Source organism: Coregonus lavaretus (assembly GCF_964263955.1).
Source record: "Coregonus lavaretus genome assembly, chromosome: 2".
NCBI lineage: Eukaryota > Metazoa > Chordata > Actinopteri > Salmoniformes > Salmonidae > Coregonus > Coregonus lavaretus.
The window spans coordinates 12,798,132-12,814,368 of NC_139989.1; the positions used below are offsets into that span (position 1 = coordinate 12,798,132).

General features: G+C 41.6%; 1 protein-coding gene across 1 annotated transcript in view; it reads left to right on the forward strand.

Annotated features, from left to right (window-relative positions):
* Window positions 1–5,591: 5,591 nt before the first annotated feature.
* prex2 (phosphatidylinositol-3,4,5-trisphosphate-dependent Rac exchange factor 2) overlaps window positions 5,592–16,237 on the forward strand; it is a 215,923-nt gene continuing 205,277 nt past the window's right edge. Inside the window, exon 1 of the mRNA XM_084186138.1 lies at window positions 5,592–6,023. Within this exon, the coding sequence (XP_084042264.1) occupies window positions 5,880–6,023 (144 nt within the window). The 5' untranslated portion in view covers window positions 5,592–5,879. The remainder of the gene's footprint in view (window positions 6,024–16,237) is intronic.

Genomic DNA, 16,237 nt, shown 5'->3' on the forward strand with positions numbered 1-16,237 from the left:
AGAAGTGTGAATTCTTCTCTTTTTTGGTAATGATGAACTGTTCAGATATTACATATTCTCACACAAGTTTTTTGCCAAGACGGTCCACTACTCTGAAGTTTAACATGATACTATACTTTAGTGAAGACCAAATGATTAGTAGCCTGCAAAACTGGCAACAACAACAACATAAACAAAATCCCAACCAATATTCATTTAGCGATTTCCCAAATGTAGGACTATGTTTGTTTCTAGTCAGTTGTGGTGTAGATTGTATTCCTTCCCACAACTTAACAGCCCAGTATGTAAATATCTGATTAGTACCACCATTTCATTATTGAGGAAAGAATGTACTGACTATGACTATGTGATATGTGGTTGTCTCACCTACAGTACCAGTCAAAGGTTTGGACACACCTATTCATTCAAGGGTCTTTCTTTATTTGTACTATTTTCTACATTGTAGAATAATAGTGAAGACATCAAAACTATGAAATAACACATATGGAATCATGTAGTAACCAAAAAAGTGTTAAACAAATCAAAATATATTTTAGATTCTTTAAAGTAGCCACCCTTTGCCTTGATGACAGCTTTGCACACTCTTGGCATTCTCTCAACCAGCTTCACCTGGAATGCTTTTCCAACAGTTTTGAAGGAGTTCCCACATATGCTGAGTACTTGTTGGCTGCTTTTCCTTCACCCTGCGGTCCAACTCATCCCAAACCATCTCAATTGGGTTGAGGTCGGGTGATTGTGGAGGCCAGGTCATCTGATGCAGCACTCCATCACTCTCCTTCTTGGTCAAATAGCCCTTACACAGCCTGGAAGTGTGTTGGGTCATTTTCCTGTTGAAAAACAAATGATAGTCCGACTAAGCGCAAACTAGATGGGATGGTGTATCGCTGCAGAATGCTGTGGTAGCCATGCTGGTTAAGTGTGCCTTGAATTCTAAATAAATCACTGACAGTGTCATCAGCAAAGCACCCTCACACCATCACACATCCTCCTCCATGCTTCACGGTGGGAACCACACATGCAGAGATCATCCATTGACCTACTCTGCGTCTCACAAAGACACGGCGGTTGGAATCAAAAATCTCAAATTTGGACTCATCAGACCAAAGGACAGATTTCCACCAGTCTAGGGGGGGGTAGATCAGCTTTAATATTGCAGATAGATTGTAACTTCCATCAATGTAATTGTCTGCATCACTTCCAATCCCCCATATGTTTTTTATTTTATTTTCTCGCATACATATATATATATATATTAGGGCTGTCAAATGATTAAAATTTTTAATCAAATTAATCAGAATTTTCAGTGGATTAATCATGATTAATCACTATTTGCAATTACACCTGAATCCTAACCATTTTTTTTCTGAAATGCATACCAAAAGATAAATAAAGATATGATTTACTTGAGCCAAGACCTCTTTCCTTTTTTCTTTTTCGTTTTCATAGAGCTCGTGGATTTTCTTCATAACTGTGGCTCTTGACGGTGGCTTATAGAATGAGTCTTGAGACGCCACTTGCAAAACATCAAGGAAACCTGAGTCTTCTACAATGCTAATGGGTCTACAATCCTTTGCAATCCATTTTGCTATTGTGTTGGTCAAATTATCTGAGGTTGATTTTGTTAATTGCCTGCAAACATTCAGCGTGGTCTGGCGCAAACCACTTGCTGAATCTGACGGCCCAGCAAACGCATGTTTGGCGTTGACATGGTACTTCAAGCTTGAACAGCTCCGGTGAAATTGAAACTCCTTCTTACAAATCTTGCAAATAACCTTGTACTTGTTAACTGTACCATCATCATTCTTTTTATATTTGAATCCGTCAATAGGCCCACTTTGCTCACCTTGCTCCATCTCGCCTCTAGCTCCCAACCACTTTCCTGACCTGAATAATTTGTCACACTGCGCATGCGTGAAATGCGTTAAAAAAATTGACGTAATTAACAGCAAACAACTAATTAACGTCGTTAACGCGCTATTTTTGACAGCCCTAATATATATATATATATATATATACAGTATATCGAATCTAGGCTCTGTCGTAGCTGGCCGCGACCGGGAGACCCATGTGGCGGCGCACAATTGGCCCAGCGTCGTCCAGGGTAGGGGAGGGAATGTCCGGCAGGGATGTAGCTAAGTTGGTAGAGCATGGCATTTGCAACACCAGGGTTGTGGGTTCGATTCCCACGGGGGGCCAGTATAAAAAAATAAAATAAAATAAATAAAAATAATGTATGCACTCACTAACTGTAAGTCGCTCTGGATAAGAGCGTCTGCTAAATGACGAAAATGTAAATATATATATATATATATATATATATATATATATATATATATATATACACATACATACATATATACATACATACATATCCTTTAAAAATATATTTATTTCCCTTTATTACTTTCCAACCACACCATCCCCTCCCTAATTGGAGGAAACTAGTGAACAACAATGCTTAGGCCTCTACTTTATGCTTATACATACTATATACATTGTTTTTACTCCTGAACTTCCTCCGATCATTTTCATGATGTCCATCTGGTATGCTTCTATATTTGAGCTGTTCTTGCCATAATATGGACTTGGTCTTTTACCAAATAGGGCTATCTTCTGTATACCAACCCTACCTTGTCACAACACAACTGATTTGCTTAAACACATTAAGAAGGAAAGAAATTCCACAATTAACTTTTAACAAGGCACTCCTGTTAATTGAAGTGACTACCTCGTGAAGCTGGTTGAGATAATGCCAAGAGTGTGCAAAGCTGTCATCAAGGCAAAGGGTGGCTACTTTGAAGAATCTAAAATATATTTTGATTTGTTTAACACTTTTTTGGTTACTACATGATTCCATATTTGTTATTTCATAGTTTTGATGTCTTCACAATTATTCTAAAATGTAGAAAATATAAAAAATAAAGAAAAACCCTGGAATTAGTAGGTGTGTCCATACTTTTGACTGCTACTGTATATCTTAAAATAAATGCATTAACTCTAAGACACTCTGGATAAGAGCATCTGCTAAATTACTAAAGTAATAATACAAATATATATATATATATATATACAGTTGAAGTCGGAAGTGTACATACACTTAAGTTGGAGTCATTAAAACTCGTTTTTCAACCACTCCACAAATTTCTTGTTAACAAACTATAGTTTTGGCAAGTCGGTTAGGACGTCTACTTTGTGCGTGACACAAATAATTCTTCCAACAATTGTTTACAGACAGATTATTTCACTTATAATTCACTGTATCACAATTCCAGTGGGTCAGAAGTTTACATACACTAAGTTGACTGTGCCTTTAAACAGCTTGGAAATTTCCAGAAAATTATGTCATGGCTTTAGAAGCTTCTGATAGGCTAATTGACATCATTTGAGTCAATTGGAGGTGTACCTGTGGATGTATTTCAAGGCCTACCTTCAAACTCAGTGCCTCTTTGCTTGACATCATGGGAACATCAAAATAAATCAGCCAAGACCTCAGGAAAAAAATTGTAGACCTCCACAAGTCTGGTTCATCCTTGGGAGCAATTTCTAAACGCCTGAAGCTACCACTTTCATCTGTACAAACAATAGTACGCAAGTATAAACACCATGGGACCACGCAGCCGTCATACCGCTCAGGAAGGAGACGCGTTCTGTCTCCTAGAGATGAACGTACTTTGGTGCGAAAAGTGCAAATCAATCCCAGAACAACAGCAAAGGACCTTGTGAAGATACTGGAGGAAACAGGTACAAAAGTATCTATATCCACAGTAAAACGAGTCCTGTATCGACATAACCTGAAAGGCCTCTCAGCAAGGAAGAAGCCACTGCTCCAAGACCACCATAAAAAAGCCAGACTACAGTTTGCAACTGCACATGGGGACAAAGATCGTCCTTTTTGGAGAAATGTCCTCTGGTCTGATGAAACAAAAATAGAACTGTTTGGCCATAATGACCATCATTATGTTTGGAGGAAAAAGGGGGTTGCTTGCAAGCCGAAGAACACCATCCCAACCATGAAGCATGGGGGGGCAGCATGATGCTGTGGGGGTGCTTTGCTTCAGGAGGGACTGGTGCACTTCACAAAATAGATGGCATCATGAGGAAGGAAAATTATGTGTATATATTGAAGCAACATTTCAAGACATCAGTCAGGAAGTTAAAGCTTGGTCGCAAATGGGTCTTCCAAATGGACAATAACCCCAAGCATACTTCCAAAGTTGTGGCAAAATGGCTTAAGGACAACAAAGTCAAGGTATTGGAGTGGCCATCACAAAGCCCTGACCTCAATCCTATAGAACATTTGTGGGCAGAACTGAAAAAGCGTGTGCGAGCAAGGAGGCCTACAAACCTGACTCAGTTACACCAGCTCTGTCAGGAGGAATGGGCCAAAATTCACCCAACTTATTGTGGGAAGCTTGTGGAAGGCTACCCGAAACGTTTGACCCAAGTTAAACAATTTAAAGGCAATGCTACCAAATACTAATTGAGTGTATGTAAACTTCTGACCCACTGGGAATGTAATGAAAGAAAGAAAGAAATAAAAGCTGAAATAAATCATTATCTCTACTATTATTCTGACATTTCACATTCTTAAAATAAAGTGGTGATCCTAACTGACCTAAAACAGGCTATTTTTACTAGGATTAAATGTCAGGAATTGTGAAAAACTGAGTTTAAATGTATTTTGCTAAGGTGTATGTAAACTTCTGACTTCAACTGTAACTACTCTCTCACATTAAATGTCACTTTTGCATTAGGCTAATACATAACTTCTAAATCCCAGAGAGGAGGCCTATGAATAGTGTAACACTTACACTATGGGTAAGTGTTACATGTTACCCTTACCATGCATGTCATGAACATTTCCCCTCCACACTGTTGGTCTGAAGGGAGCAGGCTGGGTCTTTCCCAAATGACACCCTAATCCCTATATAGTGCACTAATGTCCTGGTCAAAAGTAGTGCACTATGTAGGGTATAGAGTGCCATTAGTGAAATGTCTTTGGGGACATGACCTGGGTCTGCTGGCGGCCATTCCCAGGGTTGGTTTCCTGTCCTCTTGGTGGTGATGGTTGGGTGGAAGCATAGAGATAGATAGAGGATTCTAGTGCCCAAAAGCTTGTTTAATCATGGGCAGCACAATTGAGGACTTTAACCATTTTTAAGTAGTCAACTGGGTGGGATTTCCCATGGGTTAAGGAAGGATGACATAATTCCATCCAGGTCATCAGGGGGGATCAGCTAATGATGTATACTTGTGAGAAAACGTTCTATGTTTGCAGTAAATCACCAACCTTGGCTTCATACCTTTTCAAACAACACACTCCAGGTGTTAGTATGCACACTTTCAGTTCGTTTACCAACTCATAGAAGTTGTACAATATGACAATTGACTACTTTAAAATTGAGTTGGCCCCAATGGCTCTGCTCATGCTCATAGACTCCATAACATGACATATACAATGTTGGGTCCTCTAACTAACTCTATGGGTGGAAGAGTGAGAAAGAGGAGGGAGGCTGGAACTAAACAGGAGTCAAGTTGTGTGACTGATGTCCAGACGCATACCACTGTTGGGTTTCACAGCTTTCCTTTCTCTCAGTCAGGCAGGCGTGTGAAACTATGCGAGCGTCTCCACATTTGGTCGTGAATTTTGAGCGTTTATAGCGGAGAAGTTGTTAAATTGAGCTTTTTGTTTTGGTTGTTTCGTATGTTGTGTTATAAAGGGCATTTTATTCATTGGACTGAGTGTTTTTGCAGCGCAGTGAGGGAAGTGAGTGAACAGAGTTTCACCTCCACTTTTATACCATGTTGCAAACTTTTTTCAGCAACAACTGAATTAAACTTTTTCATTTCAAACGTTCTGCAGACAATATATCGCCTTCATGAATTGCGTTATCACCATGACTGATGAAAGCAAAGGAGAATACGGGAAAGATTTGGAGAAACAGCTACGTTTGAGAGTGTGTGTTTTGAACGAACTTCTGAAGACTGAACGGGATTATGTCGGGACACTCGAGTTCCTTTCAGTGAGTTCATCAAGTTTTATTATTTAATGAAATAGTCTATTTAATATCTCCCAGATATATTCGCTTGCTGGAAGAAACCTCAGTCACAGACAACAAACTAGCCTACTTATTATGCAAGGCGCATAGGAGTCCTCCGACCCCCAAACAACAGAACTCATGCGGTTCACCGCAAAACCCGAGTCGTGCATTGCCTGTCAATCTCATTGATGTTGAAACTCAAACTATAATTTGTCTATCTCAGAGTAAACCACTGTTTAATAATCTAGCCCAGTTGAGGGTTTACCAGCAGTGTTTGTAGCCTAGGCCTCTTCTTAAAGGAGATTACCTTTTCAGATTAAGTGTGAGAAATAAATAAAGCAGCAACTGCATAAAGGAAGGCATTCTTCTCTATGACTTTCTGAGACCAGTGTGACTGTTTAATCCTATTCTCACATTCTTTCAACAATACAACTTTATAATCGTTTTTTGCTACTTAAAAGACAAGGCTTCTTTTATTATAAGACTCCACTGAGAGATTTAGATCCAGGTTTATTATTCTGTGATTAAAGCTATTCTGTGATGTATTTTTCAGATACCTAAGTGTTTACAAATAATACTCAGTAAAATATGAATCTACTTGAACTATACATCTCCCTGGGATTTTGCAGTCTTCATGCAATGTGAATGTGGCTTGAACACAGTGTCTAAGTGATCAATCAAACCTTAAAGATTCTTCTATAGTGATTCTCATTCCATCCATAAAAGTGGTCTGAAAACCTCCACAGCAAATACCTGGGAGTCGAGCTCTTTGCCAAAACCTGAACCAAAACACACACACACACAGAAACAGGTGCCAACAGAGACACAGGTGGACCTAAAATCAAAACCACCCATACTGGCACACAGCTGTTCTCCTGCACACCACTGTGTGAGCGTGTTTGCGTGTGTATGTGCCTGGAATGGACTCCCCTATGCTGCCTGGCCTGAACGGTAACGCAGGATTTGGCTGGGCCATAAGAATGACATTCTGTCAGCTTAATGGCATTACTAAGAAAACAGCCAGGCTCAAAGGCAGGAAGGATGGAAGGCCACTGCTGTTTAAAAATGCACACTGGGTCCTGGATGCCTGTCTATGCGTGCAAGACACAATTTGAGAGAGCTGTTAACATATTTTAGATATGGAAATTAATTGTCTGTAGAGTTACTTATGTCTCGCTTTGTTAGACAATGCTTGGCAATGTAATGACAGCGAAGGCGGCTTAATACATAAGCATGGTCCGGGAGTTTTTCTAAGGAGATCTGAACAGGAAAACTGGGCCTATTCATAAATTGTGATTATGAATGTGTTATTAAGTCTGCATACATGTGAAGGAAGCTTTTGACCTGTCATTTACAACCGGGCGGTGACCACTGGTCAGACTCAGGACTGGGGCCGTATGAATCAAGTGTCTCAGAGTAGGAGTGTTGATTCAGAATCAGTTTTGCATTTAAGATCACAATGAATACGATTACACCTGTATGGTGGGGGAAAGTGGGGCTGGGGGCACTGTGAAGGTTATTTCCCACCATACAGGGAAAGGAAAGCAAAGTCTTGGGAAAGTAATGGGGAGGGGAGCCGTAGTGGCCAGGATGCATAGACACAGTCTAGATCTGGGGCCGTACGTATCAAGTGTCTCAGTGTAGGAGTGGTGATCTAGCATCAGGTCCCCCCTGTTAGTGTCCATGTAATCATATTCATTGTGATCTTAAATGCAAAACTGATTCTGTATGTAGACATTCCTCTGTTCCTCTATGCCTTCTTCCTTCTCTCTCTCCCTCCCTCTACTCCCCTCTGCAACACAGATGGTTCCAATGGACTGGAGGGAGGGAAGGAGAGAGGGATGGATGGAGGGAGGGAGAGAAAGGGAGGGAAGGAGAGCGAGGGATCGAGGGATAAATGTGGGATGGGGGGAGATAAAGAGAGGGGATGTAGGGAGGGAGAGAGGGATAGAGGGGGGGAAAGAGGGATGGAGGGAGATGATGAACTAGGAATGACTCTTAGCTTGATACAGAGCAATCCTTCTGGAATAGTCTCTTCCTAGAAAACATCCCACCATCATTCCATAATTGGGTTGAGATAGAATGTAATGGATGGAGGCAATGTTTGTGTCCCAAATAGCACCCCATTCCCTACATAGTGCACAACCTTTGACCAGACCCCGATGTGCCCTGGTCAAAAGTAGCACACTAAGTAGGGAATAGGGTGCCATCTGGGAATCACAAATAGCATGGGAGTTTTTAGGGAATGTGTCCTCTCTCTGTCCTGTGTTTTTGGGAATGCAACCCCCGCCTCCGCCCCCCTGGGGTGCTGTGACTGGGTTTCATTGAAGGAGCTTTCCAAGGAACTGGCGCTAAAGCACTGGCAGTAAATCAAACATTTGTTTATTTATGTATCAGTATTATCGATAGAGTGATACTTCGATCTACGCTACTTTGCCAAGTAGTTATGAAATGTTTCATATATTTCCTTTAAGCAGCTCTCATTTGCTCTGCCAAACTACTGTAGCTTTACAGTTCTGTGGTAAACAAGTAACATTTTGCCATCTCAATGGCCTGAATATGTTCAAGTGGAGAGGTTCATATGATGTTGATGAAAGGTCTGAGTCCTACCCTCTCTGAGACATGGGAGGAAAGGAAAGAGGGAGGGAGGGAGGGAGGGAACGAGATGGACCTACTTACTTCTCCTCCTCTCCCTTATCATGTGGAGATGCTGGGGAGCGTGTGTGAGTGTGGAGCCGGGGAGAGTGTCATCATCTGGGGATGAAAGAACAACCCTGGGGCTGGAGAGAGAGAGCCCTGACTGATCATTTTCATCTGAGGCTCTTCATTAGAAACACACACACACACTTCACCCAAGCATCTGATCCTTGATGTCATCAAATCAAATTTTATTGGTCACATACACATATTTAGCAGATGTTATTGCGGGTGTAGCAAAATGCTTCTGTTCCTAGCTCCAACAGTGCAGTAGTGGCTAACAATTCACAACAATACACACATCTAACAGTATGATTAAACAACCCATGTTCTCCTCACGTGGCTTTGAGAAAGAACGTAAATTCACCAGCCACACACCTTTGGCACTGCAGGAAATCTGAGAGGAACATTCACATGAAGGGTCAGATATTATCTGAATGATCTATGTCTAACATCTCAATATCCAGCTGTTACCCAACACAGGCCAGGGGCTATGCGCCCTGGTCAAAAGTAGCTGACTATAGGGAATAGGCTGCCATTTGGGACAGACATGCACACAGTTTCAGACCCTGGTCCAAGAGGGCATGTGTGACTGTTTTGGGGGTTGCAGTCTGACTCTCCGGAGGGATGAGCCGGGAGGATCTGCCAGGGGGGAAAGGTGAATAAGGGGAAAGAGAGAGGGGGAGAGAGTTTTTGCCAGCAGAGCAAGGAGAGGGGTAGAGAGATATTAGGAAGATAAGGGGAGAGAGTGGTTGAGAGGCAGAGGGTAAAGGGGAAGAGATTACCAGGAGGGTGCAGGGGGAAAGGGGGGTTAGGTTAGTGACGTGGATGCCTAGGCTTGGTGCCTGTTCTTGTAAACCATATTTCCTGGTAGAGGCAGGAATTCCTGAGAGGTTAGGAATTGCAGGGGAACAATGAAAACACCGTCCGGCCAGTAGCTAGCTGCCTGCTGGAGTTAAACTCAGAGGAAACTAAAGGCTTCTCGCTGGCTGCATCCCAAATGGCACCCTATTCCCTACATAGTGCACTACATTAAACCAGAGCCCTATATAGGGGATAGGGTGCCATTTGGGACTTAGCCACTACCTAACTACTGAACCCTAACACAACCTGCCTGGCTTCACAATACAATAAACCACAGTACACTACCTACAGCTGGGGCCTGGGGCAGTGGAAAACAACATGGGAGACATTTAATGTTGTCCCCTGGTCCTCTTTAGAGAGGTTTCTCAAATGACCAGGGTGCCATTAGGGGCACAGCCCATGTTTATTCTGGACAACTGAGGGCCAAGAAAATGACATGGTCTTTCAAAAAATGTCTAGTTGAGGGAAATGAGGGATGGCTCTAAATTCTCCTCGTAATTGCGTTGCTTGCATCTCCTCTTGTGGCAGGTGTTTTTGTGTTACTGTGTACTCTAGAAGCCTGGCTTTGTTGACAGTTTCATTGCTGAGAGAGGGAGACAATGAAACCCACTCAGTTGCATGATAAGCACTTCAGTGAGAGGGTGTCGTAAGGGAGAGAAGGGAAGATTTGTATGTGAGAGGGCTGCGTCTCAAATGGCACCCTATGCCCTTTATAACGCACCTTTGACCAGGGCCCATAGTGCTATATAGAGAATAGGGTGCCATTTGAGACGCAGACAAAGAAGCAAATCTCTGTGTAATGTATTCCCCTAGGTTCTCCTCTGCATTAGTGGTCCCACTGCAACCCTCTCCCACCTATCCTGTCCCCTTGTTGTGGAACATTTAACATTTAAGTAATTTAGCAGACCGTAAAGAACCATAAACTGACCACCTAAATGTAATGTTTTTAAAACCTTGATAATCCCACTCGTAAAACGAGCTTTAACTTGAAACTAAATGTGACTCTATAAACTCTGACTGGATCACTTTTCCATGCAGGCTTTTCACTAATTAATCTCTCTATCAACGTCTTATTTTAGCTCTGTGTATATTTGGTAATCCGCAGAGTACATTTCCCTGCAGTGAAAAACCATGAAATTGGCAAACCTGTGGTAGTTTGATATTAATTAAAGCTTGTAAATCAGAATGGTTGAACTGAGACAGGAAATCAGGGCTGATGAGGAAAACACAGACTCGGATCTCTCTCTCAATTCAATTCAATTCCAATTTAAGGGCTTTCTCTCTCTCTCTCTCTCTCTCTCTCTCTCTCTCTCTCTCTCTCTCTCTCTCTCTCTCTCTCTCTCTCTCTCTCTCTCTCTCTCTCTCTCTCTCTCTCTCTCTCTCTCTCTCTCTCTCTCTCTCTCTCTCTCTCTCTCTCTCTCTCTCTCTCTCTCTCATTGTTGGGTTTGTTTACTGGCTGTCAGGCTGATGATCTTGTTTTTGTGTGTCACACATGACCAGTGGTGAGCACGATGTGTGTATGTGTTTGGAGGGGGGCTCCATATCCTCTGGACGGACATCCAGTGACCCTAGGGTCGCGACCTCTTGTTCTCCTCTCCTTCCTGTCAGTTAATCTTAAGACTTCACTAAGTTCCTCCCCCGTTCCCCCTCCTGCCCCACCAGTGTATGTGTGTGTGTGACCCGCCAGCCCCCCGGTGTTCTGGAAACAGCAACAGAAGATGTTGACATACAGTGTGTCAAAACACAAGCATGCACTCGGATAAAAACACACGTGTGCTACTGCTCAGATAGAAACACGCTATAGAGAGTGCAGAGGAACGGATCAGTCCTGTTTATATTACCCATCGACACGTTGACTTAACACATCACGTATCTCTCCTCATCACTATTGGGCCATAAGACTGACCACATGCACTCTGTGCCAAGTCTATAAGGGATGCTCTAGATTGAAGGACAGGTGGTGGGCAGACTGGCCACTGGGTCAAGTACAGCTCTGTGCTGCTGCTGATCTTAATGAAGGAGGTAGAGCAGCAGCAGTAGGAGAAAAAGAGAGAGAGAGAGAGAGATGGGTGGGGGGGAGGGAGGGAGGGAGAGAGATGAGGAGGGAGGGGGTGCCTACCCCTCTCACTTCCTCACCCCCTGCCCCTCTTGCTGAAACCTCTAACTCCCCTGCTGCTCACCCATACCCCCCCTCTACTCTACCTACTACTATCACCTCTCCCTCCGTTCTCTCCCCCTGCTCCTCTCACCCTTGTCTTCCCTTCTCCCGCTTTCACCTATGACCCCTCTCATCTGTAACCCTCTCACCTCTTTACCTTCACTGGACCAAACCATAGCTAATGGATCTCTCTCTCGCTCTCTCTCCTCTCCACCCCTCCATCCCACAGGCAACACCGGCTGCATATGTTCCATCCATTATATCACGGTCTTTGTTTGCATCCCAAATGGCACCCTATTCCCTATATAGTGCACTACTTTTGACTAGGGCCCATAGGTCAAGTGAACTATGTTGTGAAAAGGGTGCCATTTGGGACATTACCTTTGTTGACAAGGAGAGTTTTATTTTTCCAGTGCTACTTGGAGCATCATTAAGATCTATATCTCTCTAATCAGATATGCTGGACACACACACACACACACACACACACACAGGGCTGGTTCTGTTCCAGAGGATTTGTTCTTATGGAGGGGGATTTTTTTATCCTCCCTCCCTCCCTCTATCCCTTTATCTTAGTCTATCTTATCCTCAGCTCTGCCCAGAGCCTCTTCTCCCAAGGTTTAGAGCAGGCTTTATCTGAGTGTGTGTGTGTGTGTGTGTGTGTGCACAGAGATTGTGAGAGAAAGAAGAGATGTTTCTTCTCCTGTCCTCTCTTTTTTATTCCATTGGGTCAGTGTCTCCAGTGTGTGAAAACAGTGAAAACACTGTGTGGTTCTTTCTTTCTGTCCGTCCTCATTCTGATGCCCCTGAAGAGTTGCAGCAGTATCTCTGTCTGCATTCTAATCTCACACTGACCGATGAACCGACCAACCAACCAAGGCATAAATAGACTGGTTTCATCATACCTCTGCTGGTTCAGGAGGATGTAATCACCACCCCAGTTTATTTTCCATAGTAGTGTGTGTGTAGTTGGTGTGTTTGCAAGTATGTTGTGTGTATTCCTGTCCAATTGTTTGTGTGTGTGCGCGTGTGTTTGTTTGTGTTTGTGTGTGTGTGTGTGTGCGCGCATGTGTTTGTTTGTGTGTGCGCGTGCGTGCAAACTAAAGGATGGGCACGGTGAATGTTAATTCTTGGAGAAAACATTTTGTAGGCCTATTTTAACAATGAAAAAGCTTTGTCTAAGTCATTTTTACCTACAAGGATGTACCACAACATTTGAAATTCTTAATTTAATATCACTTCAAATAGCAATTACATGCGCTCACCTAACAGAGTTTCCACAATACCTGACACGGATCAATGCAAAACACTTACCAGAAAACCTTTTTGTAAGAGAATCAGTTCTATTATTGCGAAAATCAGACTTATCTTTCGTTGTTGCTGTTAGTTAAACTACCGAAGAAAATCAGCATGTCCGCTGTTTACCTCTGCCATGCGCATTTGAGTCATTCTGATTGGTCAAGAGTCAATAGCTAAATGTTTTCCTTTTTTTGAATTTCGACTATCTGGATATCCAAAAATGTTTCATATTATTTTAATAGTAAAACACCCATCCCTAGTGCACACACACACGTGTGTGTGTGTTCGGAACCTAACCTGAGCGCTAGACTAAATCAGTCTCTGTTGGCAGAGCTGAGAGATGAATGATTGCAGGGATTAACTATCTGGTAGAGGAGAGCACTGGAGTTGAGATAGTGGAGACTTCACTAGGTGTACCTCTAGATCCCTTATCAATTAAAATGTTGGACAGGGCTAATTAAGTAAATACCTATCTATTCTCTTTCTCTTCATCTGTTTTTCCCACACGGCTTGGGGATTTACCTTTTGGCTTTTCAGTGAGGTTTTATTCATTAGCTCTTGGAGAATGAGAGACTGGAAGAATGTTGTCAAAGGAAAGTATGAAATGTATTACATTTTTAGCACAAATGAAGATTGTATTTAATTGAACTATTATGATATAGTGATATTGGATCATTCTTCTGTATCATGCTTAATTACACCAAAATAAAATACACTTAGCGACAGAATATGGAGAATGAACAGAGTGCATCTTCAAGACACAAAATGTATTAAATACGTAAATGAAAAAATAAAGACCTTTACCAGTACAAATGTAGACATAGAGGACAGTGAAAAGCCGACCCCCAACATAATTTGGGATGCTTTGAAGGCGTACATCAGGGGAATGATAATCTCATGCTCTGCAAGAGTTACATCTGAGTTAATTATTTATTTTTCTTTAATTTTAATTTCTATCTTAGAAAAAGCGGCTAAAAAGTATTTACAAGGTAAAGAAACATTTTTTTTTTTTTTACTTAAGCAGGAATATGATCTTTTACTTTTGAAGAGAGCCAACAACTACATGTTAAACTCAAATAAAGCATACTATTTATTTAATGGCAAATAAACCTGGTAAACACCTCGCAGGCCTCACAAAAAGAATACATGCCAAACCAGTTAGAATTATTTAATTAGAAACAACAGGTAGCTTAGTGGGTAAGAGCGTTGTGCCAGTAACCGAAAGGTCGCTGGTTCTAATCGCCGAGCCGACTAGGTGAAAAATCTGTCGATGTGCCCTTAAGCAAGGCACTTAACCCTAATTGCTCCTGTAAGTCGCTCTGGATAAGAGCGTCTGCTAAATGACTAAAATGTAAATGTGATGCTATTAATAACAATTTTAAATGCTTCTATGAAAATGTATATAAATCAGAATCAAATAACAGTTGGACTGATCCTACAATCTTCTTAGTTGCTTCAGGGTTATTAAATCTATCAGCAGACAAAAAAAGTATCAATAAAAATAGAAATCACCCCCCAACAAATATTTGACACTGTTAAAACATACGTGCGGAGGAAAGCACCAGGTAATGGACGGCTTTTCCATATAATTTTATTTGTCATTCTGGGACAAAGTAGCATCCCTATTTATTCAAACACATGTCACTCAATTCGGTGCTTCTGAGTTCCATGTATCAAATAGTTATTTAAGTTATATTAAAACCAGGAAAATCTGGAGAGTCCCCTGCAGATTAGACTCATACGTTTTTTTATAAATTGTGACAATAAAATAACAAAACTCATAAGCAACAGAATGGCAAAAGTCTTACCAGACTTGATACATATTAATCAAACAACAATACACGTTGCTGATTTATGTGCTGCTGTGTTGTGTATGGTAGGGTAGCTAGAGGTGCTTTCTTTCTACTAAATATCTTGGAAAGTTGCGATATTTAACGAACTTTAAAGTACTTTTTTAGGAAAGAGTGGTCTGCGAGCAGGCAGCAAGCAGGCTAGGATTGACAGTTCTGGTCGCCTAGTGATGGAAGTTAGTCCCACTTCAGAAGCAGAATTACTTTATAGACAAGTAAAATGCCGTTCATGTCTCCAGTGAAGGTTTTGTGTCGGCTTTTAAAAAGCCGTAGTGTAGCCTACCGTAACAGACAGACAAACATGCCGTAGCTGAGGCGCTTTCAAGTGGCCACATACCATTATATCTGAAAAGGGTAATTAATACAGGCTATACCGGTAGCCTACTGTAATTTCAAATTATGAGACAAAAACACCCCCACCCACTCAGCAACGAAGAGTAGCCTACCACGTGATCGCAAGACTGGCCCGAAGATAACTCTGTATCCCAGTGACATCGGTTGCATAAATAGCCTGGGCTAGGATATTCTCCACGCAACTGACCGAAGACTGAACACACACTCGCATCATTAGCGAAGAGAAAGAGCAGGCAGGCCAGCGCGAGGGAGAGAGAGGAGGGTGCGAGATGCACATAAGTCTTGGTAATCTGCATCTCACAATGTCTTAATTGTCTTGCATGCCTCGCAAATTCAACAAAGGAACCTAAAGTTCGCCTCTTCCGCTCTGGTTTTATTTAAATTACACAACTTTCCTCATGTCTTCGTAGCCATATAGTCTAGTTAGGCAATAACATGGGAAATAATGTTTTGTCATAACTGCAATGTGATTTTAATTATATTCAAAACTTTGGAAGCCTTCAACTTTCCAGCTCAAATAATACATTTCATACAAATATTATATAAATATTCTAAAGTAAAAATATACACAAATAATTATCTGATGAATTTGCTTTAGAAAGGGGTACAAGACAGGGATGTCCTCTCGTCCCCCTCCTGTTTGCACTGGTAATTGATCCGCTTACAGAAAGAATTAGACAGAACCCAAACGTAACAGGTATCAGTATTGATAAACATGACTATAAACTAAACTTATTTGCAGATGATCTCCTGATATTCCTGACTAATATTGAAAACTCAATGCCTGCCTTGTAAAATTAATGTGGAAGAAAACAGAAATAATGGCAATTAGAAAAATAATAACTCACGATCTACAGCAATCCTTTAAGTGGACCAATGTTAAATACTTAGGATGCTTAGAAGTGACAACAAACAACAAATATATAAAGATAACTTTATCCCGTTACTCGACACCATGAAAGCAGATCTAATTA